The 16141-nt window shown below is 50.0% G+C and overlaps 2 protein-coding genes across 2 annotated transcripts in view; both read left to right on the forward strand.

The window, feature by feature from the left end:
* Positions 1-8472, forward strand: part of LOC141937319 (insulin receptor-like) — a 52177-nt gene extending 43705 nt beyond the window's left edge. Inside the window, 4 exon segments of the mRNA XM_074854902.1 lie at positions 4895-4994; positions 4997-5098; positions 5101-5442; positions 8335-8472. Of these exon segments, the coding sequence (XP_074711003.1) occupies positions 4895-4994; positions 4997-5098; positions 5101-5442; positions 8335-8396 (606 nt within the window). The 3' untranslated portion in view covers positions 8397-8472.
* A 9-nt stretch (positions 8473-8481) lies between these two features.
* Positions 8482-14443, forward strand: LOC141937320 (uncharacterized). Its single transcript, XM_074854903.1, has 8 exons — positions 8482-8614; positions 9824-12589; positions 13206-13290; positions 13381-13479; positions 13600-13798; positions 13889-14004; positions 14078-14249; positions 14329-14443. The coding sequence occupies exons 4-8, from the start codon at positions 13444-13446 to the stop codon at positions 14430-14432; spliced, it is 627 nt and encodes a 208-aa protein (XP_074711004.1). The 5' UTR covers positions 8482-8614; positions 9824-12589; positions 13206-13290; positions 13381-13443; the 3' UTR covers positions 14433-14443.
* Positions 14444-16141: the final 1698 nt, after the last annotated feature.

Consider the following 16141-nt stretch of genomic DNA (forward strand, 5'->3'; position numbering starts at 1 on the left):
CAGTTACTCTGAATCACTTGGTACCTAGGGCTGGAGGGGTGTTTCCTCTCTGGCAGCGTACTGCTGTGCTGCTGGACATGGAGCCTGTTTCTGCTGAAATTTGGGAATTTATGTTTGGTAGAGATTTTGCCAGTAGTTTGACCAGCAATAGCTTTGGGCCTACTACTGGAGAATCAGTCTGAGATTTTGATTTTCCTGAAAGCTGATTTATGTGCTTTTTTGAGACCAGGTTGTCTGCATTATCATTGACTGCTCCACTTTGCTCTCCTCCTTCTGGGATCAAACCTGCGTAGCCTTCATACTGAACTGTTGATTAATTCCCCTGCCCCTGCAGAAGAAATACTGTCAAGAGAATTTGTGGAAAACCACTTATTGCTTTGCTTAAAACTGCTTCTTGTTGTCTTGGTAACAATAAATTTATGGGGTGACTTCAGCAGCTTCTGCATGAACAGAAGATACAAACTGCTGAGCGGAACTCAAAAGCATGAAAACCCTCCAACAAAAGAAACGTATTTTCTTTCAGATACTCTTAACTCCTTACTCTTCTCCTTGAGGTGGTTAAAAGAAGGAGCTCAGATACCACGGTGGTATTCATCACTTAAAAAACAAACTGAAGTAGAACATGAAAAAATAAGTCTTAAGTGTAATTTTCTCTAACTGTGGGAAAATCTGTATAAACCCTTTAATCTTTGTACATTTAGAACTACATTAGCCTTTTATTCAGTTGTTTATTTCAGGAAAAAAACCCCCTAATTTGCTTTAAATGTCTCCTAAGTTTCTATTCCAGGCTAATGCTGGCATCTGCCGTTGCCTTCCATGAAGAGGCCTCGTGCAGGAGCCCCCAGTGCTGGGACCCTTGAGCCCAGCAGACAGTGTGCCAGTTCATTACGTTGCTGTTGCTCCACTGTGAAAGCAGCAGAGTTTGAGTAACCCGGGTCACATCCTGGTTTGCCAGGATGTGTAGAACCTCCTGTTTGGTCTGTGCTGGCAGCACTAGTGACAAATAACGCATTCTGCATGAGAGCTGGTGACAAATACGGAAATATTTCTAAAATGCAAACAGCTGATGGACTGTGGCTGTGTACTTCCAGCTCTGGTAGATTGATAGGATTATTTAACACTTCAAGATGCTTTGCTGTTTACTCCCAAGCTTCACTTGCCTCTTTTTAGCTGCGCTCCTGGAGCAGGGGGAGCTCTGTGGATTAAGGGCTTGTCTGGGGGCCAGCTTGTGGCCAGTTTCTAGTGACTTACCTAATTCTAGTCAAAATGATGAAAGACTCAGGTAGTTATGCTGAGTGTATAGATACATTTTGTGGCCTTAAGTCACAATAAAAGCCTAGAGCTTTTACTCTCGAAAGGAATTCTTAGTCTGTAGACTTGAGCTGTATTTTTTGACCTTTCCTTAAGGCCAGCTGTGCCCATTCAGGTTACTCGAGGTAGTACTTTATCCTGGGATACGGCCGTTGGCCGTGGGTACCACCTTAGCCTGCTGGGTTTGGCCCGTGTGCTCAGCAAGCAGTAAATAAGAAGCAAGCTGTTGGATTTTGCATTCATCAGCTAGCTTTAGCTGCACCGGTGTCCTGTACATTGAATTTCAGTGTCTGAGTTTTATTTGCCCTTCTGTTGTTTCTCCTTTCATGAAGAAACCACTGGCCTGCCCTGTCGCACACTTGCTTCCTTGGAAATACCTACCTTGATTATTTAAAATTAACTATTTCGAGTACTTAAACTGAATCTGTTGCTCTCCCAGTTCTTCTGGCCCGCGGTTGGGATGTGCAGCAGGACAGCTTTCTGGCTCACGTCCAGTCTTGCTGCAGTTTTTCGTGGGGCAAAGAGGGTGCTGGTAGTTGGCCATCAGATTTTCTTTCCCACTTTTAAAAAGTACATCCTTGATCTTTGAGGCACTGTGTGCATTAGCTTTTTCTTCCAGAAAGCAATTTATGAAACGACCTGGATATAGTGCCAAAAAATCCCATTGGGCAATAACATTGCTTCAAATCCTGTATTAGTGTTGCCAGATTATTTTTTTTTATTGCAGTGGAGCAAATTTTTGAATAATCATTAAGACATTTGCATAGAATTTATTTTTATCCCACACAGTTGTGGTCTGTGTAAAACCGTGAGGAGTCAGACAGTTGTAACTATTAAACATCTCTCTCTACATCCATTTGTAAGGCCTGATTGTTGCTGGGTGATTTCTTGGAGCTGTGGCATGGTAATTTTCTAGTCGGTGAGCTTTACATACAGTGACAAAAAGAGCAAAGATCCTGTGCTTTTAATTCTTAGGGGGGAGAGGGGCAGGGGTGGGCTGTCTCAGCTGCAGGCAGAAGAGAGAATCCCTCAAGTGGCTGCAGTCTTAAAAAAATAATAATTAAAAAAGCATCCCCCTGAACAGGGCAGGGGAAGGTTGTTTGGCAGCGTTGTGTTGCCAGGCAGGTTTGCCTTTCCACAGGCTTCTCCCTTGACCATCAAGGTCCAGCTGTGTATTTCTATGAGGTTTGGTTTGGAAAGGGTTATCACCGGGGCTTTGCTGTGCTGTACAGGCATGGCGCCCTGAATTTCTTTCTTGATTTCTTACCTGTGCTTAGAGTCCCTGTTCAAACTTTTTGCTTTCCGTCTTTTCCTTTTGCTGGTGCCTGGATTCATATTACTCTGTTTACCTTCTAATTTATGCTTCGTGTAATTGTTCACTTTGCCAGGTCTTTGGGTTACTGGTTCTACTAAATAAACTGTCCAGGTAGTTAAGTCAGGGAGATTCGCAACCTTGAGAAAATAACAACAGAAAAGCCCGAACACCTAATCTGAAAAGAATGCTTAGGGCAAAAATTGCTAGTGTAGTAAATGACTGCTGTCAGCAAAGTCTGGGCAGGAGTGAGGGCTGTACTCCTGCGCGTGTATATGTCCAGGTTGTTCTGCTCTCTTCCGCAGCTATTTCCTAGCCATTACTCTTTTCCTATCTTCCCCTCCCTGCAGCCATTCTAAATTTGAGCCAGCAGTGTGCCCAGGTGGCCATGAAGGCCAATGGCATCCTGGCTTGCATCAGCACTAGCGTGGCCAGCAGGGACAGGGAAGTGATCCTGCCCCTGTACTCGGCCTGGTGAGGCCGCACCTTGATTACCGTGTTCAGTTTTGGGCCCCTCACTCCAAAAAGGCCATTGAATGACTCGAGCGTGTCCAGAGAAGGGCAACGGAGCTGGTGCAGGGTCTGGAGCACAGGTCTGATGGGGAGCGGCTGAGGGAACTGGGGTTGTTTAGTCTGGAGAAGAGGAGGCTGAGGGGAGACCTCATCGCCCTCTACAACTGCCTGCAAGGAGGTTGCAGAGAGCTGGGGATGAGCCTCTTTAACCAAGTGACAAGTGACAAGACAAGAGGTAATGGCTCAAGTTGCACCAGGGAAGGTTTAGACTGGATATTAGGAAGTATTTCTTTACAGAACAGGTTGTTGGGTGTTGGAATGGGCTGCCCAGGGAGGTGGTGGAGTCCCCATCCCTGGAGGTGTTGAAGAGTAAAGTTGACTTAGCGCTGAGGGATATGCTGTAGTTGGGAACTGTCAGTGTTAGGTCAGTGGTTGGACTGGATGATCTTCAAGGTCTTTTCCAACCTAGATGATTCTGTGATTCTGTAAATCACTTCCTCTAATCCACTGGCACTAATTGCACGATCTGAGATGAGGTAGGTGTGCTGCTGGCAATATCTAAAGAAAACAGACTCTGTTGCATGGACATCTCTTACTTTTGTAAACGCCAAATGACGTCTAAGAACTGGTGTTACAACTGCCGTCGTGATAGAGGTAACATCCAGAAACTCGAGATGGCAGAAGAAGTTATGAGATACCCCTTCAGTCTTATTTTGTAATCCTGTACCAGGGAATGTTCCCCACAGTATATTTCTTAGCACGTGAAGCATGCTTTACTGAAAAGGACCTGGTCATTGAGGTGCTAAGGCTTGGACAACCGGCCCAAGCCAGAGTTGACCTAGAGATGAATCCTGTGTATTTTATAACTGATAACCATTGTGCTGACAGGTATTATACTGAGTTATAACCAACCACCTATGCTGATGTAAGAGGTGGAAGTATTGAAGCCTGAACAACAGGCCCTGAGCTGCTGACTCAGTATGTCATCATTAGTGAGATATGTGTGGCAGATGTAGCTGTCTTGAATGTATCTTTATCTTTCTTTGTGTGTGGATAAAATAACAGGCCCGCAGAGACCGTTGTCTGGCCCTGTGACCAGATGTGTGATCCTGCTCATAATCCAGTAAGATAAGCAGGGAAACTCCCTGAGCTTCTCCCTTGAGCCCTGGCCAGGCTCTGGGGGAATCTGATGTGAGATTGAAACCAGATATTTCCGCTTAAAACAAAGTTGCCAGTTATTCTGACTTGCTGATTTTTGGGTACATAAGGCCGGACCCGCTCACAGCGACTCTGGGTGCCTCAGCCACGGGTGGACGCACCGCGTAGGATTTCCCACTCCCTGGGACAGGCTCCCCAAATCCTCACTGCACCCGGGGCTGCCCAGCGCCTGCGGGTCTGGGTGGTGGGAACGGGTGCGAGTGGGGATGGATCTGCCTTAATCACTATTCTCTCTCTCAGGTAGCAATGATGTGATGCATTACCCTGTATTTTCCTGTTTGTTTGCGTGCACTGTTCTGTCTTTTCTTACTGTATGTTTTCTGTATTATTCTGTTATATTATTTAGTTATTTCTAGTAAAATACACCTGCTCTTTTCACTCTGGTGTCTGAGTTTAATTGGTATCCCTAATCAGCCAAACCGTCGTGAGTTCTGACTGTAGCCATATATTATGGTGTGGTCGGACAAAACTGTGTATTTAGAAAACTAAAACAATTACCTTTTATTAAATAAATAAATAACGTTGTTCTTTGCCTTCCAGTCTGCAGAAGCGTGGACATTTGCAAATCTGACCCGGCTGAACATGCTTGAGAGCTGCACTGTGATTGGGGGCCACTTGCAAATATTGCTGATGTTTAAAACCAGCCTGAAGGTTTCCGTGAGCTCAGCTTTCCTAAACTGACTATGGTTACAGACTACTTGCTGCTTTTTCGCGTGTGTGGCCTGGAGAGTTTAAAGGGACTTTTCTCAACCTCACTGTGACTCGAGGAACTCATCTGGTTTTTAACTCCCCGCTGGTCATTTCTGAGATGGTTCACCTGAAGGAGATGGGCCTCTGTAACCTGATGGACGTTCCTCGAGGCGCTGTGCGGATTGAGAATAACAGTGAATTATGTGACTTGTCCACGGTCGACTGGTCAAGGATTTTAGATTCTGTAGAAGATAATTACATCGTGGCCAACAAGGATGACAAAGACGAGTGTGGAGATGTGTGTCCAGCAGCTGTGAGAGGGAAGAGCAACGGCCCACCTACTGTGATAAATGGCATTTTCATTGAATGCTGCTGGACCCGCGATCGCTGTCGGAGAGGTGAGTCTGGGGAGTGGTGTGTGTCAGCTGTGGGTTTGCTGTCAGTTTTTAACCTGTCAGACCTGTTGGAGGGCTAATAGGTGCCTGTTAACCTGCTACCTTTAAGCACAGCTTCCTAAAAGCAAGGCTCAAAATTAGTGTGTCAGGTGAAGAGAGGACCCATGGGTGGGGCTGTTTTAGCAGTTCTTTCACCCGTGTGAATAGTGTATCCCAGAATGTTGTCTTTGGTTTCTTTGGACAGTTAGGGACTGCCTAAAGCTCACAAGTTTGACTGTGAGTGTATCTGGTATATTGTGTAATATTTAAAGTGGTATTAGTGTCTCTGGTGGGGTTTGGGTTGAGGATTAAAAGTCCGGATTGACTGAAAGGCTGCAGCAGGCAGACACAGAGCGGGGGAGAAGAGTCTGGTGGAGCAAACCCAACTCTGTACAGGTGCAGTTACATTTTTACTGAAACATGACTGCTGTAAGAAGGTGTAAGGCCTGTGGATGAGTGAGCAACGCTTGCACAGAGCAAGAAGCTGGAAGCCAAGTCAGACCCGAAGGGAAAAGGAGAAGGAGGAGAGAGGACCTGGGTGGGGGTTGCCCACAGCAGGAGTCCTGGGGAGGGTGAAATAACGGGGCTTTGAGTCTGGGGCTTTGTTCAGGGGAGAAGGTGTGGTCAGAAATTTAGCTGCTGCTGCAACCCCTGAACTCCAGTTCTTAGACTGTATTAGCGTTGCTTTTGATTTCATACAGCTTTGTTTTTTCCAAACTTGGAACTGACCTTAAGTTTAGTTTTAATTATGTATTTACTTTGATTTGTGTTAAATCTGACTGACAGGGAGCAAAGTGAATTGAGGTAAAACTGACACATTTGGAGCTGTCTGTCTTCCTGGAGGTGTTGCATCCAAATGAAGCAGCGTGTCCTAAGATGAAATGAGGAAACTTGCGGGCTGGAGAGAATTTCTGGCCAAGCTTTAAAGGGCAACTCAGAGTGCTAAGTGCCAAATTTGAGAAGGAATTCCTACTGATTTCCCTTCTGATACTCCTCACCCCAAAATCGTCTGGCTTCCTTTTAAAGAAGGTGGTTGGTTTTGTCGCCAGAATAACAGGGTATGAGCAAGAAGATGCAAACGTCTATGTTCCTGTTTTAAAATGAAAAATAAGGTTTTAAGGCATTTGAGTTTGTAAACTCTTCTGGTATATGGTTCAGCAGCACTAAACCTGGCTCCTTATACATCCGTGGTTTATGTTTTGCACTATTTCATAACGTTAAAGATCTAACTGAAACTTTTTCTGTGGCTAGACCACTCATAATGTCCTTCGTTCCTGTGAATTTTCTGGGGCTGTGCTGCAGCAGGCTGGAAGGCATGGTTTCTCTCCTTTCTGTGACTGCCTATTTCCATGAAACCTGTAGGAATGTAATATTTTTACCACTGGGGCAGAAATTTCAGCTCCTGAGCCTCTCATACAAATTCAGCTGAATTTACTGGAGGATACCTGTGCAGTATCACACGCTCTCTTAGCTTAGTTACCGAAGGAAGTCAAATTGACTTGAATTTGAAATTGAAATTTGAATTTGAAAATGATTTCTAGAGTAATGATATACAGAGGCTCCCATCTGGTTTTCTGTGTTCCTAGTAGAAGATGTAGAGAAGCAATGCTCTGACATGTTTTGGCTGTAGGTGGTCTGCATTTTCAAAACACTCAACAAGCCACACTTATCTTTGTTTTGCATGTTAAGATTTGTACTTCTATTTATTGGGAGCTGGTTCTCAGCAAGCTGCTATCTGGATTATACTGTGCCTCGTGACACCTGCCTGTGTGCCTCTCGAGTTATTTTAACAGCTTGAGGAGTCTTTTAGACTTTTTAGACTTTTTTGAGTAGTCTTTAGACTTTGAACACAGATGCACACTAGTAACTGTGGTAGAGATGAAGTGACGTTTATTTAGTGAACCTGTTCATTGCTGTTTGCTCTGTTCTCTGCTCTTGTGCCAGCCATAACGTATCCTTAGCGTGTGTAATTGTTCTGTCAAGATTATTAAGCGCTGGTGTGAATTGTACTTTGGCTTTCCTCAGCCTGAAGAGCCTCACGGCAACTGCCAGAACTGAGGGTATGAACGTTGTGAAATCTTTCCCTCTGCATTTTTGCAGCTTACCTGGGAATCTTCAGCAGTTAATTCTGAGCTGAAGTTCCCATCTCTCTGGTTTTAAGTGTATTCTCCTCTTTTAGGTTTGCTCTTTGGCTTTTAAGCAATGCTGGAATGAGATGTAGTAATTTCAGTATAATTTTCTTGGGGGAGGTTTGGTTTTGTGTGTTGTTTGTTTTAACACAGGTTATTTGTACCCCTGGTTTGTTTTATAGAACTTGGTGTAGAATCTCCTGTTGCTATTTTTTGTTTTGCATCTCTGGATGGGAAGTTGTTGCTGTAAGCTGAGAGCGCTGCTGCCCTGGGACAGTGGGCCAGGATATTTTGTTTGTTGTTTTGTCTACCAGAAAAAAATCTTAAAGAATATGTAAATAATAATTGTTTTGATGTTACAGAGTGTGTCTCAAGGACAGAGACAGGTCCCAAGTTGTCAGGCTGTTCCAGCCCGCTGAGCTTTGAGTCTTGCTGGGGAGAATAGGAGACGGGCAAGAATTTTGAGAAAGCACATGTAGGAAGGTGGAAAGAAGTCACAGCAAGGTCTCGTGTGAGTGGGAAGGGAGATGGTCACGGTTGGGGTTGGTGTGGCGTCCCTGGGTGTAGAAAAAATCCAGAAGAGCTGTAAAAGTCAAAAAAGAGAACTTCCTAATTCTGGTAAGAATATTTAATTATTAATTCACGTAACAACAACAAAAATCGTGAATGTTAACCTTCTACTTCAGTAAACTTTAGTTCATACTTTGTTAAAATCCCTATTTCTCAGATTTCTGTATCGTCACGCACGATGGACAGCACTTCCCATCTTCAAAGCACACACCGATGTGAAGGGATGTTGCCTGCAGGAAACATGACCGGGGACACCCAGCACAGTGACTGCAACGCCAAAACAAGCAGTGACACGGGATGGGAACAGCTGGCCAGGGAGCAGCCCTGCAGGAACAGGCCTGGGAGCTGCAGGGAGTCAGAAGCTGGATGTACACCGTGTCTCATAAAATGACAGCAACGGTCCCTGGGACGTTGTCGCGGATGGAAGTATTGACACGGTAATATTTAGTAAGAAATCTAGGTTTATTACTAACTAACAGCAATTTATTATTATAAAATAATTCAGAAATACTAAAAGAAAGAAAAGCGACTTATTCAGATTCTAAAATGACAAGATTCACACTAACTTACTTAACGGTACCTATATATACATATATACACATGCATGCACATAACAAAATGGACAAACAGACAGAAACAAAGGTGTTTGGATTCAGTAGAATGGACACAGAACAGACATACACACACAGAAACAAGGGTACGTACCCCCCCCCCACACACACACACACAAAAAGAAGCTAGCTCAAAGAAAATTTCCCTCTTCTCGAGTTTAGAGCAAATCCTCCCAATGCCTTGGCATTCCTCAACGGGCGATAATTGAGACTCAAGCGGGGGACTTCGCCCTGGCCTTCCGTCTGGAGCAGACGACACCTTAAGGGTTTGGTACCTGAGAGGCGTCCCAGCTCAGGGGAGATGCTGGTCACAGGCCCACTGCGATCCAGGAGAGCTCAAAGGGTCTCCCTGGTGGCCACCATTTATAGGGTCCAAGATAATTGACTTTTGTCAAATGCCTTCTGGTGCCTTCCAGCAGTTACAAAAGAATTTGATTAATGTGCGACTCTGTTATTGTTCCCATTTGACCACATCCCAGGCACAGGTGTGCCAGGCCCTGAGGAGTTGATGGGCCATTTTAACCATTTCCGAGCAATCGGGAGGGGCAGGAGCCAGGCTCGTTAACATTGTCAGTCCTTATCTCCACAGACTGGTGTATAGCTCGGGGGATGTGGGTGGAATCGCACATAGCACCAAGCAGCCCAACAAAGAGGGGCGGGGGGGGGGGGGGGGGGGTGGTGTGGTGTAAGAATTGCACCACCACAGGGGTCCCCAAAATGGGAGGGATTGAGGGGGTCTGAGCTGGGGGGGGACACCCCAGAATTGGGGGGTTCTTCAATATGGGGGTGAAATAAGGGGGCTCCCCAAAATGGAGGGGAGTGGGGGGCCCTAAATTAGGGGGGACAACAGGGGGGTCGTCAGTATGGGGGGGGTGATCACATTAAATTGGGAGGGTGGGGGTTCCCCAAACTGTGGGGGGTGATAATGGGGGGTTGTTGATGGGGGGGACAAGGGGAGGTCCCCAAAATGTCCCATCGCCCTCCTGTAACCCCTCATTTTCTCTCATCCCCCCCTTCTTTCCACCCCCCGGGCAGGAACGTCCCCAAATAGCACCTGCCAATGTGTCCCCCTACGGAGCTCCCCACCCCCAGCCTGGAGGAGCAAGTGGGTGGCGGACGCCCCCACCTCCCCGGCGCACCCACAGGCGGCCCCCCCAGAAGAACATGGTGGTGTGAGTGGGGGGGTGTGTCCCCCGAGATCTTGGGGCCCTTTTCTGGGGGGTTAACAGCCTCCTTTTCATTCTCTAAACCCTCATTTTTAGAGGCCAAACCCTCCTTTTTACAGTACAAACCCTATTTTTGGGTACAAACCCACCTTTTTAGGGGGCAAGGCTTGATTTTGCTGCTCCAAGCTCTTCATTTTAGCTTCCAAAGTTTTGATTCTATGGTTAACAGCCTCCTTTTCATCCTCCAAGCCCTCGTTTTTAGGGCCCAAACTCTCCTTTTTACGGTTTAAAACCTATTTTGGGGTCCAAACCCACCTTTTTCAGGGGCAAAGCCTCATTTTTCTACTCCAAGCCCTATATTTTAGGGAACAAACCCTCATTTTTATGTTGAAGGCTTCATTTTTAATGCACAAACCCTCAACTGTAGGGCACAAACCCCCATTTTACCTCTCAGAGATTAGTTTTTAACACACAAACTTTTGTTTCTACAGTCAAAAACCTTCTTTTTATGCTCCAAGCCCTCTTTTTTAGGGCCCTAACTCTCCACTTCTTAGAGTACAAACCCTATTTTTAAGTACAAACCCACCTTTTTAGGGGGCAATGCTTTATTTTTCCGCTCCAAACTCTCCATTTTAGGGGACAAACCCTCCTTTTTATGTTCAAGGCTTCATTTTGAATGGACAGACCCACACTCGTAGGGCACAAACCCCCATTTTACCTCTCAGAGATTAATTTTTAACGTGCAAACTTTTGATTCTACAGTGAAAATCCTCCTTTTTGTGCTCCAAGCCCTCATGTTTAGGACCCTAACTCTCCTTTTTACGGTTCAAACCCTATTTTGGGGTCCAAACCCACCTTTTTAAGGAGCAAGGCTTGATTTTTCCACTCCAAGCGTTCCATTTTAGGTTCCAAAGTTTAGATTCCGTGGTAAACAGCCTCCTTCTCATCCTCCAAACCCTCATCTTTAGAGGCCAAACCCTCCTTCTTACAGTACAAACCCTATTTTGGGATACAAATCCACCTTTTAAGGGAGCAAGCCAGGTGCCCCATTGGGAGCAGGAGAGGGGAGGGGGGGGAGCCAGGAGCCCCATCGGGAACCGGAGGGAGAGGCGGAGCCAGGAGCTGATAAGATTTATTTGATGAGATTAACAGCAGCTGATGGAATACTAGAAACGTCAACTTTCTCCTTTCCTTGTTGATTTTTCCTCTTTCAGCTCTCAAGCAAATGCTTCGAAGTGTGTTGGATTTCCACATTTGGAAAGTGAATTACCATCTAATCCGTTGGGTTAAAGCGGTGACAGTGGGGAAGGGGGGAAGCACAACAGTTTTGGTGTTTTCTTTCTTATGCAACCATCTTGATAAAAAATAGTCGGTGTCGGTACCCAACTGCATGCTACACTAGCACTATACAAGTGGCATATACTGCCACCGCAGACAGGTAAAAAAAGGATCAGCAGAAATTATTCTAGAATGTCTGTTTTTCCCTTCCAATTCCTGCCCCTACACACCCATATCGTTTCTCAAAAACCAGCATTCACTGCCGGGTTTAAAAAAAGAATGCCAAGACAAACAAAACTCAAGGAACTTTGAATCAAAATGTAAGCACTAAGTGTTTTATCAATTGTAATAAAGAATTTTAAGGGCCGATTTGCGGAAACAGACTCTACAACTCAGTTAGACAGCAGGTGTGGTTACTCTGGCGCCGGGGTGCGAGGGGATTTCTCCACAGAGCTTGTACCCCGACAGCACATTGTACCAAAAACTGATCGAGTGTGGATATACGTATTCATGGATTACATAACACAAACATACATGTGCATGAGTAAGGCTGATGTCAGCAGTTTATGTTCCCTTTGCACCTGCCTGTTGCCTCCTGGGGGGTGTCTCCAGGGGCTTTGGGAGGAAGGCTCGGAGTCCTCCTCTCCTTGTGCTTTTCCCCGGAGCACGCACGGATTCTCTTGGCCAATTTCTTGAATAACAAGAGTGTTTTCAGCTGGTTTACTCATTCTATCTTACCTAGAAGTACCAGTGTATCTGCTCGTTCCGTCCCCATGGGCTCTCTCTTCATCCCAAGACTAAACTCGTCAGGAAGCAGATGTGCTCGAAGGATAAACACACAGTATTTTGCTGAGCACTGCAGTTCTTGGGAGATTTTCACAGTAAACTGCTTTGTTTTGATGAACTCGGTAGTCCTTGGTAAAATTCCACAGAACGGTCTGGGCAAGCAGGATTATTAATCAAAATTAGCAATATTCAAAAATACTCGAAGTAATCCTGTAAATCGCTAGAAGTAAAGAAGTTGCAAAGCAGTTTGCTGTAAGTAAATCAGTCTCAAATCAAGTAATCATTTCCCTGTATCGAGGCACTGAGGCCACTGGGATGAGTGTACTTGGGAGCACTGGGACGAACTGGGAACTACTGGGAGCGCTGGGTCCTTCCGCCGGCGTGGGGGTTCCGCCACACTTCCCGTCGTCCCCTGCGGCCGGTTCATCTCCCGCATTGACCAATGGGAGCGGTTGTCTCCCGCCCTTCCCCGCTCGGACTGGTGGATCGCGGGCCAATGGCGGCGGGGCGGGGCGGGGCGGGGGGCTGTGGCGGCAGAGGCGGGGGATGAGCGCGGAGCGGGACATCCGCCGTGAGTCTGGGGCCCCCCAGAGACCCCCCCCCCCCCCCCCCCTCGGCCCGGGGCTCCCCAGACACACCCCTCCCCCACTTCGGGGTCCCCCAGAGACCTCTCCGTCCCAGGACCCTTCAGGCGGCTCCTCACACTCCCGCCCCCCCACTGTTTCCCTCACGCTGCCCCCGTCCCTCTGTGCTCCCCCCCCGCTCCATTTCCATGTCCCCCCATTTCCACCCGCTCATTTCCATCTCCCCTCCAATTTCCATCTCCTCCCCCCATTTCCACATGCCCCCATCATTTCCATCCATCCCCCTCCATTCCCCCCGCGCCATTTTCACTCCCCCCCCCGTTTCCACACCCCGCCCCCCATTTCCACCCCCGACCCCCTCAACAACCCCCCCTCGGGGTGTGGGAGGGGAACACGCCGAGGGGGGGCTGCAGAGAGACACCCCAACCCCCCCTCCCACCCCGCCTCCCCCAGTTCAGGTCCAGGCCCTGGGCACTGGCTGCTTTTTTTGGGGGGGTCCCTCAGGGAGGTGTTGCGGTACACGCAGGGTGGGGCACAGCTGTGTGTGGGGGGTCACACCAGGCTGAACACCCCCCCCCCCCCAAACGCTCCCCCGAGCTGCAGAAGGAGAAGAAGGCACAGCGCGGCGGGAACCTGATGGAAGAGGCAGCGGTTTGTAACCGGCTCGGCGAGAGTTTGGCCAGTCATGGTGAGTCCTCACGGCCCCCCCCACAACCCCCACCTCAGTTTTACACACCCCCCCCCCCCCCCCAATTCTAACCCCCCCGGTTGCCGTCAGGACGCTATGAGGAGGCTTTGAAGGAGCATCGGCAGGAGCTGCGGTTGCTGGAGGGCGCTGGCGATGACTTGGGCTGCGCCGTGGCTCCCCCCAAAATCGGCAAGTGCCTGGCCGAGCTGGAGAGCTACGAGGCAGCGCTGAAAGTGGGGCTCAAATATTTGAGGGGGGGCACCGAAATGCTTCGGGGGGCTCTCAGCTCTTTTTTTTCCCCTTTTCCAGCACCAACGGCAACACCTGGAGCTGGCCCAGTCCCTCTCGGATGACACGGAACAGCAGCGAGCCTGGGCTACACTCGGCCGCATGTACATGCTCATGGCCGACAGCTGCTCGCCGCAGGAGGGGGCGGCCGTTTTAGCGCTGCACGAAGCCGAACGGGCTTTTCGCACCAGTTTGGCCGTCGTGGAGGAAAAACTGGAAGGTGAGGCTGCACCGGGGTGGGGGAATCTCAGTCCCCCCCTTTCCCCAGGGGAGCTTCAACAGCTCCCAGCGTTTTTTTTTTTATCCGCAGGAAGCGTTGCACAGCGGGAGATAACGGAGATGAGGAGCCGGTTGTACCTCAACTTGGGTTTGGTGTACGATAGCTTGAAGGAACCAGTACATCAAAAAAAGCATTTTTCTCTTGGAGTAAGGACGGGCAGGGCGGGCAGCGAGGGGGTTTTTGGGGCAAATCCAGCAGCGACGGCAGCTCCATTTGCAGGCAGGGTCAGCTTTACGAGGATCTTTACCCCGCTTACTTCAACCTGGGGTACATCCAGCTGCGGGAGGGCGAAGACTCCGCAGCTTTGCGTTGCCTGGCCCAGGCACGCGACTGCGCCCGGCAAATGAAAGAGAAGGGGATGGAGAGCGAGTGCTGCGGCAGCATGGCCCAGGTGGTTACTGGGGGGATGAGGAGCTTTTTCCTGGTGTTGGGTGCCCCATGCTCTGATGGGTGTCCCCTCTGTCACCCAGGTCCTGCTGAGTTTGGGGGATTTTGCAGCCACCAAGCGCTTGCTGAAGCAAGCTTACGTGCTGGGCTCATGGCAGCCGTGGCAGTGAGACCTCATCTGCTCTAATCTCCGCTACGGTGAGCCCGTGACGGTGTCCCCAAGGGCAGGATGGTGTCCCCAAGGGGGTTACAGAATGCTCCAGCTCTGCCCTGTCCTCCCTTCCCCTTCCCCTTTGTGTTGCCGCAGCTCAGGGCCATGAGGACGCACGGGGGTGGCTGGGTGACACCGGAGGGGACACCAAGCCCCCCCCCTCTGTCAGGGTTGGTGACTGGGGTCCCCGGCATGCCCTGATTGTCACCCCGCAGCCACCAAGGTGACGCGGCTGCAGGAGGCTCTGGAGGAGGCAGCAGCTAGTGACCCACCAGTAGCCCTAGCCCTCTGCGGGCAGCTCGGGGACACCTTCTCCAACCAAGTATGGCGACTACATCTGGGCCATGGACTACTACCAAAAGCAGGTAAGTGGGGCTGAGGAAGGGTTTTGGGGGGTTCTAGGGGGTCATTCCCACTGACGGAGAGCTCCCCGGGGTCAGCTGAGCTTTGCCCAGGAGCTGGGGATGCCAGCGGGGGAGCTGGCTATCATCCATGTCTTGTTGGCCACCAGTTTTCGGGACCTGAAGGACCATGCGCGGGCTGTCCACCATTACCGGCAGGAGCTGTCCTTGCACCAGGGCAATGCGCTGGAGGTGAGCTGGGGCTTGGGGGGGGCTATGGGGGGTCCTGGGGGGCTCCCCAGCTTCTTTGGGGGGCTCCTGGTGTCCTGGGAGGGCTCATTGGCTCAAGGGGCTCTTGGGCGTACTGGAGGCTTCCCTGGGTTCTTTGGGGCGGTCCAGGGGGGGTTCGTTGTGTCCCTAGAGGGGCTTCCTGGGTCCTTTGGGGGGTCCCTGGGGGGCTCCTTGGGCTCCCTGGGGGGGTTCCCCACATCCCTCAGCTTGGGGGGTGGGGAGGGAGATGTGCTTAGCAAAGCTGTCCCCTGAGTTGAGGTGGGGGGTGACAACGGCACCGTGGCTGGGGGGGGGACACACACCCATGGGGTGGCCCTGGCCCCCCTGGGAGGGTGTGGGAGTGGGGGGTGCCCCTGCAGGAGGGTTCATGGCTCAGTGTAGCCCCCCAAGGAGGTCCGGTGGTTTGGTGTGGCCCCCCCCGGGGGGGGTTCATGGCTCACTGTGGCTGCCCCGGGAGGTTCCGTGGCTCAGTGTGGCCCCCCAAGGAGGGTCCATGGCTCGCTGTAGCCCCCTGGGAGGGTCCGTGGCTTGTTGTGCCCCCCTGCCGAGGGCCAGGGACTGACTCCGGGTGGTGGCCAGGAGGGGAAGATGTGGCTGAACGTGGCGCTGGCCATGGAGGAGGCGGACGAGCCCCGTGCCGAGCTCCAGCCCTGCCTCCACACTGCGCTGGAGTGAGCGGAGGCGGCCGGAGACCCCCGGTTGCAGGTGAGGAGGGGGTGTAAGAGTCGGCCAGAAGATCAGCATTGTCTCAACATTGTCCTCAGGGACATGGACAGGAAGGTACCCGACAGCGGCGTGTCTGGAACACAGTTGCCGATCGCTGGAGTGGAATGTGGTGCAAGGGTGCCTGAACGCAGAACTGTGCGGCACAGCGAGTGCAGTGCTGTTCTCCTGAGCACTGACCCGAGTGGTGCCGGCAGTGCAGTGCTGTTCTCCTGAGCACTGACCCGTGTGGTGCAGGCAGTGCAGTGCTGTTCTCCTGAGCACTGACCCGTGTGGTGCCGGCAGTGCAGTGCTGTTCTCCTGAGCACTGACCCGTGTGGTGCAGGCAGT

Source organism: Strix uralensis, chromosome 40 (genome assembly GCF_047716275.1).
Source record: "Strix uralensis isolate ZFMK-TIS-50842 chromosome 40, bStrUra1, whole genome shotgun sequence".
Classification (NCBI taxonomy): Eukaryota; Metazoa; Chordata; class Aves; order Strigiformes; family Strigidae; genus Strix; species Strix uralensis.

Coding starts and splice junctions, on each gene's coding strand:
- LOC141937320 (XM_074854903.1), top strand. CDS start 13,444: ATGACTTGGGCTGCGCCGTGGCTCCCCCCAAAATCG. Junction 14,005..14,077: donor AAAAGCATTTTTCTCTTGGA/GTAAGGACGGGC, acceptor CTCCATTTGCAG/GCAGGGTCAGCTTTACGAGG. Junction 14,250..14,328: donor GCTGCGGCAGCATGGCCCAG/GTGGTTACTGGG, acceptor TCTGTCACCCAG/GTCCTGCTGAGTTTGGGGGA.